The 13,826-nt window shown below is 45.6% G+C and overlaps 1 protein-coding gene across 8 annotated transcripts in view; it reads left to right on the forward strand.

Annotated features, from left to right (window-relative positions):
* NSMCE1 (NSE1 component of SMC5/6 complex) overlaps nucleotides 1–13,826 on the forward strand; it is a 35,616-nt gene that overhangs the window by 6,506 nt on the left and 15,284 nt on the right. For all 8 annotated transcript variants that reach the window (XM_086375238.1, XM_086375237.1, XM_086375240.1 and 5 more), the window contains exon 2: nucleotides 916–1,062. In XM_086375238.1, the coding sequence (XP_086231364.1) occupies nucleotides 916–1,062 (147 nt within the window). The remainder of the gene's footprint in view (nucleotides 1–915; nucleotides 1,063–13,826) is intronic.

Consider the following 13,826-nt stretch of genomic DNA (forward strand, 5'->3'; position numbering starts at 1 on the left):
GAGAGGGAAACCAGCTCTTATTGTTTCCTCGCAGCTCTCTAAGCAGTGAATGTTATTCTAATTTTATAGTGAGAAATGGGACCTCAGCTAAATTTATCCCAGACCATAGACCTGGTGGGAGGTTGAGCCAACTTTCAGACTCGGAATTGTCTACTAGTAAAAATGGCTAACTTTTTTTTTTTTTTTAATAGCATTTAGACTGTTACCACCAGGCTTCTATATGTATATTTTAAATTGAGGTATAGTTGTTATACAATATTTTAAGTTTCAGGGGTACAACAGAGTGATTCACAACTTTTAAAGGTTATACTCCATTTATAGTTGTCACAGGCTGTTACGTTCTTTGTTCGTTTATCCTCATAGTAATTCTAAGGAGGATGTTTCTGTCATTCTCACTTAACAGATCAGACGCTGAAGCGCGTAGAGGGTCCATTTCCCCATTTCACACCCCTCTGTGGTGGAGCAGCCTGGGAACCCTGGCGTTCTGGCTGCTTCCAGAGTCCATTTTTTTCACCAGTTGTTATTGTTTAGTTGCTAAGTTGTGTCCGACTTTTGTGACCCCATGGACTGTAGCCTGTGCGGCTCCTCTGTCCATGGGATTTCCCAGGCAAACACACTAGAGGTGGGTTGCATTTCTTTCTCCAGGGGATCTTCCCAATCCAGGGATTGAACCCACGTCTCCTGCATTGGCAGGCAGGTTCTTTTCTACTGAGTCACCAGGGAAGCTCAAGCTTCTTACCTCTGCACAGTACTAACGTGCGTCGTCCCTGACGTGTGTCCTTTTCACCTTTTTACTAATCAGCGTGATGAACTTGATTCTAGAAACTATCACAAACTTGTAAATTGGAACGCAGCATGGAGTATCACTTCTGGTGTGTTCGGACGTGACTGGGTTTCCTTTGCTTCCTTTTTTAGCTCCTCCATCCATGCAGGGCAACACGAGGAGAACCGGCGTCATGACTGATGTCCACCGGCGATTCCTGCAGCTGCTGATGACTCACGGTGTGCTGGAAGAGTGCGATGTCAAGCGCTTGCAGAAGCACTGCTATAAGGTCCATGACTGTGAGTATCCTGCTCTGCTCCCAGGCTGCTCTGCTGCCGTGTGATCAGGGACTAGTGCCGTTGGACCCACACCGCGCACCCAGTCTGCCCATACTCCTGACCTGGGCGTTCAGGTTTCTCACCAGCCCATCTTTCTCATCTTCAACTCTTGATTTTTTTTTTTTAAAGTAACTCTGACGTTTAGCCCAGTGGCTAAGAACCTGGACTCTGATGGCTGGATAGTCGTGGTTCACACTAAAGCTCTAGCGCCTTCTCCAGCCCGAGTTTCTTCACCTCTGAAATGAGAATGTTTGTTTGTACTTGGCACCCGGGGTGGCTCAGAGGCTTAAGAGACATGATACGAACTACACATCTGGCATGGGAGGCGCTCAGGTGGCTGTTGACGTAAGAGGGCAGCTTCGCACAGTGGTGGAGGGCACAGCCTTAGACTTGGCCCAGCTGGTAAAGTTCACCCCTGCCTTGTGCCAGCTGTGGGCCTTGGGAGCGTCTTCTCAGTGGGTTGTTGGGAGAAGCAAAGATAATACACGTGGAGCACTTAGAGACAGGACCTGGTTTCAATAACTGGAGGTCTCAGTAGAAGCAAGAGGATCCATTTGGACAGATCAGTGAAATCCACGTTCATAGATCTTACTCAGCTGAATGTCAGTGTGGGTAGATCTCGTTGAGTGAAAAAGTTGGTAAATTATACCTATTGTACTTGTGCTAAGTTTTTTGTAAGACACAACGATCTTTATTGTTCGTGAATACATACATCTGCGTGTAAAAATCTAAAAGTGGACTCTCAAAGGATGTGGGGTGTGCTGTAAGGTGCTTATCTTTGGGGAGAGGAGGAGGGGGATCATTTTGTCATTAGAAATCAATGGACACCTCATTGTCTATTTTGTTCTTTGAAAAAGAAAAAGACTTGAAGTAAACATGGGATTATTAGGATAGTGTAGTGGTTGTCCTGATTAACAGGAATAAGTGTTTTTTTATTGTATGTTTTTGTCTTTCTGTAGTTTTGTGAGTTTTTTTGGCTGTATCAGCCCTTAGTTGCGGCATGAAGGCGCTTCCTTGTGTCACGAAGGATCTTTCATTGCGATGCGCGGACGCTCTAGTTATGGTGTTTGAGCTCAGTAGTTGCAACAGTCAGGCATAGTTGCTCTGCGGCTTGTGGGATCTTAGTTCCCCGAACAGGGATCGGACCCATGTCCCCGCCTCCCGCCCTGCATTGCAAGGCAGATTCTTAACCACTGGACCACCGGGGAAGGCCCTCTTTGGGTATTTTTAATTTTCAAAGGAAATAGCTAAGCCAAGAGGGCTGGGGTAAGGTGTGAGCGGGGCACTGGGGACACTGGTCAAGGGACCTGAGACTAGCTGCCTTGTTAGAGAACCGTAGTCTGTGTTGTGATGGAGGCAGAAGCCAGGTCCCCAGGAGCTGAGGGGGGAAGAGCAGTAAGGGAAGACAGGGAATACAGAGCAGTGTCCTTCCCGATGTGCAGGAGGAGGTGGACAGAAGGGGGTGGCGTTCAGAGAGGAGGCAGGGTTTGAAGTGGCTGGTCTGCTGATATGTTCATGGGAAATCCTGGGAGCTGGATGGTGCATGGCAACAAGTTAAAAAACTTGGAGGGGCCCTCAGTAAGGAATCCCTTTAAACTCCACTTGATCCTTTGTGTCCAAACTTAATTGACGTATGAACCTTGGGAAACTCTGGACAAGAACATATGCTGTGTGGGAAGAGAACATGTTCTTGTGGTGTGTAGGTTTACAGGTTATGAAGAGCCCATAATTGTACTCCATAGTCGTGGGTTTTTTTGTTTGTTTGTTTTTGTTTTTTAATTCTGTGGACATTGCAGACCTTCTGGAAGGATTTGAAGCAAGACAGTGACATAGTTATTGCTGTGCTTGAGACTTCCCTCCTGGTGAAAATATATCTGCTCTGATTGCCTGTACCGTGGTGGATCGGGGTCTTTGGTGAGAGCCTCAACCCTCTCCAGTATTCTTGCCTGGAAAATCCCATGGGCAGGGGAGCCTGGCCAGCTGCAGTCCACGGGGTTGCAAAGAGACATGACTGAGTGACTCATACTTTCACTTTTCCTTTATAGAAGTGGAATATTACACCTATTAAGCTCCCTTCTCTTGCTCTTTAAAAAATACAGCAGGACTTTAACCTGGCCATGAGTGTCCTTCAGCGATAGGCAGAGTCATGTTTTTCTTAATCTTACCTATGTGACCGTTTCTTCTCTCTTTTAGTTTGTTATCTAAGTCCTGACTGTGAGCTTTATTGTTGATGGGGAAGTTTCAGAGCTGACTGTAAGGAGCTGTATGATGCCTCAGTACTAAGAATGAAAGTGTTTTTGCCTTTATTTGACCTTTAAAGTTGTCATGACCTAATTTAGGAAAGTCCTGTAAAATGTGTCTAGGAATTGATTTATTCTTCACATTTCATGTACCATTTCTGTTCATCAAGATCTGGTCATGGCTAGGATAGTCAGGATAGAACTGCAGATGTGTTCTCCCATCTTTCATTAAAAAAAAGGAGAGCGAGAGAGAAAAGCTTGTTTTTAAGTGTCAGTGTTATTTGAGAGATTAATATCCCCAAGGGATGATGAAAAGAAATCATCTAAAATTAAGTAAAAGCTTAGAAGACCAATATTATTAATCTCCTATCATTTGAAGAGATTCCTAGGAAATTCCCCATTTACCAACTAGAAAAATGTTTAGGTCCTCAGAGGAGGACGAAGCAAAGAAGTCATTGAAACTGCAAGTTATTCTTGCAGTTTCCCGTAGCGTTTGTCCCTTTTATCAAAACACTTCCTAATTTGGGCTCCCCTGTTACTGTCATTAGGGGAAGACCAATTCCCCACATCTCTTGGCTAGTAAAGAATTATTATTATTATTATTTTTTTGACATCCTGGTATGAAGCCTTGGCCTTTCTTCCTGGCACTGGAGCAGCTTCGATTTTGGCCCAGGGCTTGTGTGCAAGCATGTGGCCATCCGGCAACACTTCCTGAGACTCCCCGGTGGGCCAGGCCTCTGGGCAAGGGCTGATGACACAGAGATAAACTTTACTCTGGGTTTTGTGAGTCATGTACACACAATCAGACAAGTTCAGTGTAAGCTCCCTAGATGGGCGTAGGTACAGGAGGCCTGTGGAGTGCTGGTGAAGACTTGTACTGGAGGATTTCCCCTTTTGACCGGGTTAGAGCAACAGGGACTCTTTACTTTCCTGTCTGAAGCAATTGAAAAATGGACAAAATACTTGCAACCCTGAACTTTAGTCAGTGAAGGACAGTGATCTCTTGAGAGGTGAGCAATGAGGGTTTTTTCCATCTTGACACCAAATATTCATCATCATTTTTTTTTTCCCCCCAACCCTACCTTCCCAGTTCTTTGCATACCAACTGGGTATGCAGTGTTCAGTGTCCAAGAACTCAGTTCAGTTCTGACACTATGTACCTGGAGTTAGGTGTCAGATCCCACCAGTGAGGGAGGGACTTAGTCCCATGAGATTGCACCTACTTCCTGTGCCAGTTGCAAGTCCTGAGCCACCCATTCTTCTGACTGACTGACTGTAAATCAAGGGTTCTCATGACACCCTCCTCGGGTTCAATACTTTGGTAGAATGAGTCTTAAAACTTAAAAAAACATGTTACTTGCCTTTGCTGGTTTATTATTTGTCTGACTGTTTGCATCCCCAGGGACTGTAGCCCACTAGGCTCCTCTGTCCATGGGATTCTCCAGACAAGAATACTGGAGTAGGTTGCCATTTCCTCCTCCAGGGGATCTTCTCAAATTAGAGATTGAACCCACATCTCCTGTGTCTCCTGCACTGCAGGTGGATTCTTTATCCATTGCACAATTGGGGAAGCTTTTTAAGTTTATTGTAAAGGATATAACTCAAGAGCAGTTGTACAGATAAGATGCAAAGCCAGGCTCTGGGAGGCAGGGGTGGTTTGGAACCTCCGTGCCCTCTCTGGGTGCTCTACCCTCTTAGGGCCTTGATGTGTTCACCGTCAGAGAAGCTCTCCATATCTCAGCATTTAGGGATTTTTTAGTGCAGGTTTTATCACATAGGTGTGATTGATGAAATCATTGGCTAGTGGTGATTAGCTCAATCTCCACTCCCCAGATTTGTGGAATGAGGCTGAAAGTTCCAAGCACCAAATCAAGGCTTGGTCTTTCTGCAAGCGGCCCTCATCCTGAAGTTAGTTAGGGACCTGCCAAGAGTCATCTCATTAGAACAAAGGACCTGCCTGTCACCTTGTCACTCAGGCAATTCCAAGTGTTTTAGGAACTGTGTACCAGTAACCAGGGACAATGACCAAGGATCTTTCTTACACCACAGGGAAAAGGGGGGTGAGCACTACAGTTGCCTCCACTCACTGCCATGAGAGCGTCTTCAGGCCATGGCACAGGGGGACCAGGCAGAGCCAGACAGACTCTCTGAGTTGAGGAGGAGCTGAGAGCTCAGGAGACGAAAGCAGCTAGGGTTTGCAGGACAGGGTACTGGAGAAGAGAGGTGCATGGAGACAAGAGTAGAGATCTGCAGAGCACCCGTCCACTCCTGTCAAGGGTCGAGCTGAGAACTGATCAGCAAGGAGCTCCCTGAAGCTAAGGAAAGAAACACTTGAGAAAAAGCATTAGGGAAGCAGTGTGGGATTTTCACATGGGGCTGGGAATAGTGCCTGTTCCAGGCCCAGATGGCTTCCCTGGTGAATTCTACCAGACCTTCAGGGAAGAAGTAATACCAGTTCTACCTTAGCTCCTCCAGAAAACTGAAGAGAACACTTCCCAACTCATTCTGTAAGAGTTGCATTATCCTGATACTAAAACCGGATAGATACTGCAAGGAGAGAAAACTAAAGACCAAGATCCCTCATGAATGTAGATACTAAAGTTCTTTTTATCTATTTATTTTTGGCCATACTGGGTCTTTGTTGCTGTGTGTGGGCTTTTGCTACTTGTGGTCTGTAGGTTTCTCGTTGCCGTGGCTTCTCATCTCTTGTGGAGCACGGGCTCCAGGGCACGTGGGCTTAAGTAGTTGTGGTGCATGGGCTCAGTAGTTGTGGCTTAGTTGCCCTGAGGCTTGTGGAATCTTAGTTCCCCGACCAGGGATCAAACCCATGCCCCCTGACTTGGCAGGTGGATTCTTAACTAGACCACCAGGGAAATCCCTGTAGGTGCTAAAATTCTAAACACAATTTTTGCCAGTTTCATTCAGCAATATGTAAAAAGGATGATATGAAATGACCAAGTAGGGTTTACTCCAAGCATGCAAGGGGTAAGCACTTGAAAATCAGTCAGTGTAGTAATTCACTATATTAGCAAACTAAAAAAGCAAAACCGTAAGATCATCTCAGTAGGTGCAGAAGAAGCATTTGACAAAATCCAGTTATCTTCGCTGACATGATGAAGCAGAAGTCTCTTACAGAAAACCAGTGAGATCCTCCTGAGCAGGGTGTAAGCAAGATAAACAGGACCTCAAGGCTTAGAGCAGGAGAGAGGAATCAACAACTGTCTGCACAGAGCTGAAATATCTAAAGTCTATTCTGATTTGAAAAAAAAAAAAAAACCTTCAACGAATAAATAGGAAAGGAAGGGAATTTCCTTAACCCAACAAAGGGGATCTATGTAAAACTACAGCTAGTATACTTAATTGTAAGAGACTGAATACTTTCCCCTTGATTTCAGGAGCAAGACAGGAGTGTCTGTTCTCATCATTTCTGTTCGTCATTGTACTAGAGGTTCTAGCCAGTGCACTCAGGCAAGGAAAAATAAAGGCATCCACATTGGAAAGGAAGAAGTAAAATTGTCCATTTCCAGACGTACTCATCTGTGTATTACAAAATCTGATGGAATCTTTGAAAAAGCTACCAGAACTGATAAGTGGATCTAGTAAAGTTGCAGGTTGCAAGATCAGTATACAAAAAATCATTTGCATTTTTTATGTGTTAGCAGTGAATCATCAGAAATTGAAAAAATTTTTTAAAGCACCAAATTTATATAGCATCAAAATATGAAATACTTAGGAATAAATCTGACAAAAATTTGTAGGGAGCCCTGTAAACTGGAAATCCCAGAATACTGCTGAGAAAAACTTAAAAAGAGCTAAATAGACACACCATGTTCATGGGCTGGAAAATTCAGTATTGCTAAGATACCAGTTTTCCTCAAAATGATATGTGTTAATACATTCAACTCAATATCACTCAGACTGAAATGATTTGGTGGCATTTCAGGGGGCTTCAGGGAACTCTGATCCTTGATGTCTCAGCACAGAAAGAATCCAGCGAGAGGCAAAGTGATAGGTAAGAAGTGATTTATGAGACTAGGATGCTTGTGAGGCTTACAGATGGGCCAGCAAGAGGGTGGCATGTGCCGAGGACCTAGTGGGCTCCAGTTTTATAATCACAGAGAAGTGGGAAGGAGTTGAAAGACTACCTTCTTCCTTATTCTTGAGTAGATATCATGCTTCCCTCATCAGCTTCTCCAGGTTGGGCAGGGGAGTTTTTCTTGTTGCTACATGGTCAAGCTGGGACTTGTCATGGCACAGTGGAAATGAGCAAAAAGGTAGTAACATATGCTAAAAATTGTAAATCATTTCAGGTTTTAGTATAATGTCACTGTATTCTTAGATTTTTAGTTTTGGTGCAAGCAGAGGAGTGTGTCCTAGGAATCATTAGCTCACGGGCAGGATGTGGGTCTCATGCCACCACTGTTGTAGTGTTGTTATTTTAGGGTGGGTCTCATGCTCCTGCTGCATGGTTTTGTTGCTAAGCAAGCCTTCTTGGTTTTGTGGTCAAGCAAACCTGCTTTCTTGAGTGATGGTTAACTTACGGGGGTCTCCCATACTTCTTGCTTTACTTACAGTCCCCTGAAAAGTGAAAGTCGCTCAGTCGTGTCCGACTCTGGCCTGGTAGACTGTAGCCTACCAGGCTCCTCTGTCCATGGAATTCTCTAGGCAGTAATACTGGAGCGGGTGGGTAGCTGTTCCCTTCTCCAGGGAATCTTACTAACCCAGGGATGGAACCCAGGTTTCCCACGTTGCAGGTGGATTCTTTACTGTCTGAGCCACCAGGGAAGCCCTACAGCCCCCTAGTGGGATTAACTGTTTAATTATCTACTTTTTCCCTTTACTCTGTTCCTATCAGAATTCCAGCAGGGTCTTTTTTTTTTTTTTGTAGAAATTGAAAAGCTGATTCCAAAATTCACATGGAAATCCAAAGAATCAAAAAGAGCAAAAACTGTTTTGAAGAAGTCAAACTTAGGGTTATTAATGCTAATTAATTATCTGATTAATTAGGTTAATTAGGTCAGTTAAGATGACCTGATTTTAAGACATTATATAACTACTATATCAAGACAGTGTGGTATTGGCATAAAGAAAGATCTACAGGTCAGTGGAATACAATAGAGACAGCTGATTTTTGATAGACATGCGAAGGCAACTCAGGGAAAATAGTCTTTTCAAAAAACAATGCTGAAATAATTAGATATCCATCTTCAAAAAAGTGAACCTGAGCCAACTTTGCACCGTATATAAATGTTAAGATTAATCATATACCTAAACATAAAACCTAACACTATCACACTTCTAGAAGAAAATATAGGAAGAAACCTTCATGACCTCGGATTAGGCAAGATTTCTTGGATATGATCCATAAGAGAACGAATTATTAATTGCACTTCAAAATTTTAAAATTCTGCTCTTTGAAATATACTTAGTGCTTAGAGAATGAAAAGACAAGCCAAATACTGAGAGAAAATATTTGCATATCACATATCTGATAAAGGGTTTGTATCCAGAATATATAGAGGACTCTCAAAACTCAACACTTAGAAAAATACAACCCAATTGAAAAAGGGACAAAAGACTTGAACAGACACTTCACCAAAGAAGTTCTGTGGATGGCAGACAAGCACACGAAAAGATGCTTATCCTTTCATTAGACCTTAGGGAAATGCAAACTAAAACCACAGTGAGAGACCACTAAATGCCTGTCAGAATAGATGTGGTTTAAAAGACTGTGTATCATGTGTTGGCGAGACAGCGGAAGAACTGGAGCACTCACCTCCTGTTGGGTATAAGATGCTATAGCCATCTTGAAAAACAGGGCGGCAGTTTCACAACAGCTATTTCTCTCTCATGTATTTGTTTTTAGGCTCAAGAAATGAAGATATGTGTCCACACAAAGGCTCACGCCTAAGTCTTCAGAGTAGGTTTACTTGTAATGGCCCCAAAATGGAAAAAAAAAAAAACCTAATTGTCCCATCGACAGGTGAACTGATACATGGACTGTGGTGTTATCCATCTGATGGTGGGTTCTACTTAGCATTAAAAAGGAACGAACCATTGCTATGTGCTACGTTATCAATGAATCTCAACATGGTCATGCCCAGTGGGGAAGCCAAGCAAAGGGGAGTATATACTGTACGAATCCATATATACACAGTTCTGGACAGCTCATACTTAGCTGTAGTGAGAGAAAGGAGTTCAGCGGTCTCCTGGGGATATGGCGCGGGGGAGGGTAGTGAGGGGTGGGAGAGGGATGACACATAGACATGAGGAGACTTGTAAGTGGTGACGGATATGCTTAGTATCTTGATTGTCATGGTGGTTTCAAGGGTCTTACTAAATTGTGCCCTTTAAACTTGTAGGTGAATTGTATCTGAACAAAGCTGTTTAAAAAAAATCTGCATTTAAACCAGCTTTGCTACTTGGTAGCTGTGTAACCTTGATCAAGTCACTCAACCCCAGAGCTTTATGAATGGAGCATGCCGCATGTGTTCTGTGGCCTGTCAGTGCCGTGTAGGGAAGTCAACAGGTTTCCAAAATGTAGCTCATTCTCTTGGTCTCATAAGGCCCTGTGTCATCAATGTGGGACTCAATGAACGTAGATGCAGCATTCAGGAGAAGTATTCTTTCTGCTTACCTGGAGAGGCCCCCTCCTCGAAGTGAGGAGGCCCCCTCCTCAAAATGACTCCCAAGACAGTTGGCGTTCAGTTTCCTAAAAACAAAGCAAGCATGGAAACCTGAATTTTGAAGCCTTTGTAAGAGGCCCAGGAGCCCTTGGGAAGTAGGTATTTCCTCCTGATGATGTTGTCAGGGAATGGTGTTGCCCACCTTGGGGGATTGAAGGGGCCCCAAATCTGAACCTGACTCTTGGTTGGAATGTGTGGCTTTAAGGGCAGAAGCAAAATGTCACCACGGTCCACAGTTTCATGGCAACAAGTCTCTCAAAGTTACTTGCCTTGTTAAACTCTGGGGGCTGGTCTTTCTGGTTTTGTGTGGTTGAACGTGTTGAGTTTTAGGAAATCATTGGGTGCAGCCTCCTTGTCTTAAGAGCAGGAAGTAGAAATCCCTGGAGTGTGGATTGCTGTGCGGCCCCTTCTCACACAGTGGCTCTGGGCTCCCCCCTCCACTGCCCCGTGCTGCCTTCCACATTAGCGCCAGATTCACTGAGGGCCTGCCTGGATTGAAGCTCCTAGCCTTGCTTTTTAAATTTATTTTTTATTTTGAAGTAGTTCCAAACTCACAGGAGAGTTGTAAGAACTTCCCCTACCCTGAATCATCTGAGAGTAGGTTACCAGTTTGAAATTCTGTTACCCCTACATTCTTGGGGTGTTTCCTTCTAGCAAAGACATTCTCCTACGTAACCACAGGACGACCATTAAAACCCAAACATTAACATTGATGCATCACTATCATCTGGTCCACAGATCCCGTTGGAGTTTCTCCCGTTGTCCCAATCATGTCTTTTTTAGCAAAGGAGCCACCCCAGCGTCACGTGTTACATTTCGTTGTCATATACAGTTTGTTGGAAGGACAAATTAGGTAGAATGTCTAAAATCTTAGATTGAAAAATTGACACATTATTTCAGTGAGTAGAATAAGCAATAGGATGTTCAGGCAAAAAACTAGTGAACTGAAGTGCATGTACCAAAAATAGGTTAGGGGACACTGGTCAGAGGAACGTGGGAGTGATGGATATTTTCTGTTTGTCAGACCTCTCCTCCTCGCTTTGTTTTTCTCGTGTGGGTTTACACGGCCATTTCTGCGCTCAGGGCTCCGGCTCATGGTGCGTGGCCTGTGTTAGTGGCGAGGCAGTGCTGCTGCCCACCTTTCCGCTTAGTATTCCATCCTGTGTCCGCAGTCACGTTTAAACTCACCTTCTCTTTCCACAGAGGACTCAGTGATGATCAGATGCTGGCTCCAGATAAGTTTTCCTCCTACTTTTAACGATCTCATTGCACATTCCTCTCCTTTCACTGTGATAATAACCTTACTGCTGTCAGCCCGCTTGCCTTTCCAGTTAATCAGGGGGGATTACGCGTGTGCCCATAACTGAAAAGTGGCATAAAATTAGCATGAAGAGTAACATCTCCAACGGGACTTGATGAATTTTCAAACATATGGAATTTCACAGCAGGCAGCTGTGATATGTGCTCAGGCTGGAGCTTTTGGGTTCTGGAAGTTCTGCAGCCAGGAGGGAACGAATGCTGTGGCTTTCCCATCTCTGGCTCTTGAAAGACTCACTGCGTCCAAGTCCGCGGGGTGAGGTTGTGGCGGGGTGGGCACGGTCCCTCCCAGGCCAGCGTGGATCTGCTGAGCTGGGACCTCGGTGTGCTCCACGCTCTCCCAAGCATGGGCCTCATTAGGTCCGGAATGTGTTTCGCACTGCGTCCCCCCAGGAGGGGCGGACTTGTGGGCGTGTGGGAGGACTGGCAGTGAGTTCAGCAGGAGCACCACACACACCACTGGCAGGAACAAGGAAGCCATTTCTTGAAGATGTGAGTTCAAATCAGGGACTTGGAAAAGTTTTTTGGTTTTTTGTTTTTTTTCACTTTCTGTCTTTGCTTTCTGTTTTGTAAAGGAAATCTGATTTACTTCATGGAAAAGTTGTGAGGGTCACACAGGGAGCTTAGGTGACGTGCGTGGCTTAGCGTACTTCCTGCTCCTTGCGGCCCCTTCCTTCCTGCTCGTCCCTCCCCATAGTGTCCACTCTCAGATCCCGGGGCTGGGGGTGGGGAAGTGAGCCCCAGAAGGTCTGTGACGTTGGTCCTCAGTGCAGTGGGAATTGCGATAGGAATTCGTAAGCTCAGTCTCTTTCTTTTTTTCCCTAAAATTATTTATTTTTGGCTGCACTGGGTCTTCACTGCTGCGCGGGCTTTCGCTAGTTGTGGCGGGCGGGGCTGCTCTTGGTTGCCGTGCACAGGCTTCTCATTGCGTTAGTCTCTCTCGTTACAGAGCATGGACTCTAGGGCACTCGGCCTTCAGTGGTGGTGGCACGTGGGCTTAGTAGTTTTCGGTTCCTGGGCTCTAGAGCACAGGTTCAGTAGTGGCGGTGCATGGGCTTAGCTAGTCTGTGGCATGTGGGATCTTCTTGGACTAGGGATGGAACTCGTGTCTCCTACATTGGCAGGCAGATTCTTTACCACTGAGCCACCAGAGAAGCCCTCTATAAGCTGATTTTCTGATACTGGGGTTTTCTTAGAAAATCTAGAAAGTGTGGTCATCGTTTCCTCGGAGAAGGAGATGACGAGTGCAGGTGCCGAAGGGGTGTGAGTGCCAGGGGAAGGCTAGCACAACTGAGTGTAGAGCGAGCAGGCACACACGAGTGTGGCCGGGAGTGGTGGGAGCCACGGGTGGCTTCCAGGTGGGTGGTGGTGGTGCCAGGATCTGGTCTCACCCCGGTTGCACGTGGAGGACGGGCTAGGTGGTGGGGACTCAGAGGAGGGCTGCAGTGAGCAGAATGGAAGTGGTCAGTCCTCTTCTGACAGCACTGCAGCCTTGCATGCCTTTCAGCCCCTTCCTAAGCCCTGCTGGGAATGGGCCGCTGAGCCAATTCCCACGTGTATGAGGTGTGGGTATTAAGCAAAGACCACCCAGATGAGGACAGGCGAGAGCTGTTTACTTAGAGCTTGCTCTCTCAAGGCACTTGTGTTTTGGAGACCTGATGGCAGGCTGAGGAGTGGGGAAGCTCCATGGTAGGGGAGAGGGAAGGCCTCGGCGGTATCCCGATTGGAGGCTGCGGCTCTGGAAGCTGGAGGCAGGCTAACTAGAGGCAGGACAGCCTGTGATGGGTTTGGGGGAGCATTCTTGACTTTCTCTGGTTGGGCCTAAGACAAAAATCAGGGAAGCTGTCAGTTATTAATCAAGACTTGGTCATTCTACAGAGCTTACTGTTGGCTTCCTATAGGTGATAGGTTGGTTTCCTGGGCTGGTTGGTGCCGACTGTGGATAAGAGCCCTGTTTTTATACATGGTTATTGTCGGTTTGTACATCAGTCTGTCAGATGAATGTGTGTGACACAGTTGTTCCTTTGAGTTGTTTCCACAGTTGCTTCTCTGGTGGACCTGGGACACTGTGGCCTCTGTAGTCTCCCTGTGTCTTTATGGCAGGGTTCCAGCCCAAACCACATTTTGAAAACTGGTGCTGTCATTGGGGTCTAGTTTGCAAGTGTAGTTTTTACCCTATAGTATTTCTAATTTTTAAAAACTTTTTTTTTTTTTAAACTTTTCTCACATGAGAAAAAACAATTTTTCTAATAAAAATCTAAAAATTGGGCACATGCCTGGTGCAGAAGAGCCCTGCCTCTTTCGACGGGACGCTCGCTGTCCACTTCATCCTCTGTGCCCGCTGCTAGCCACATCTGTGCTTCCCGCCCGGCCTCCATGGACATCTGGCTTGTCAGTCTCCACAGCTCTGCTCAGATGAGCTTGAGGGAGAAGCTCAGGGACGAAGCTGAGCTGCTCGGTCCAGCAGGGTGGCAGCCCCGCC

The sequence above is a fragment of the Bos grunniens genome, chromosome 25 (assembly GCF_055505025.1).
Source record: "Bos grunniens cultivar Pamir isolate PY7600 chromosome 25, Bosgru_T2T1.0, whole genome shotgun sequence".
Classification (NCBI taxonomy): domain Eukaryota; kingdom Metazoa; phylum Chordata; class Mammalia; order Artiodactyla; family Bovidae; genus Bos; species Bos grunniens.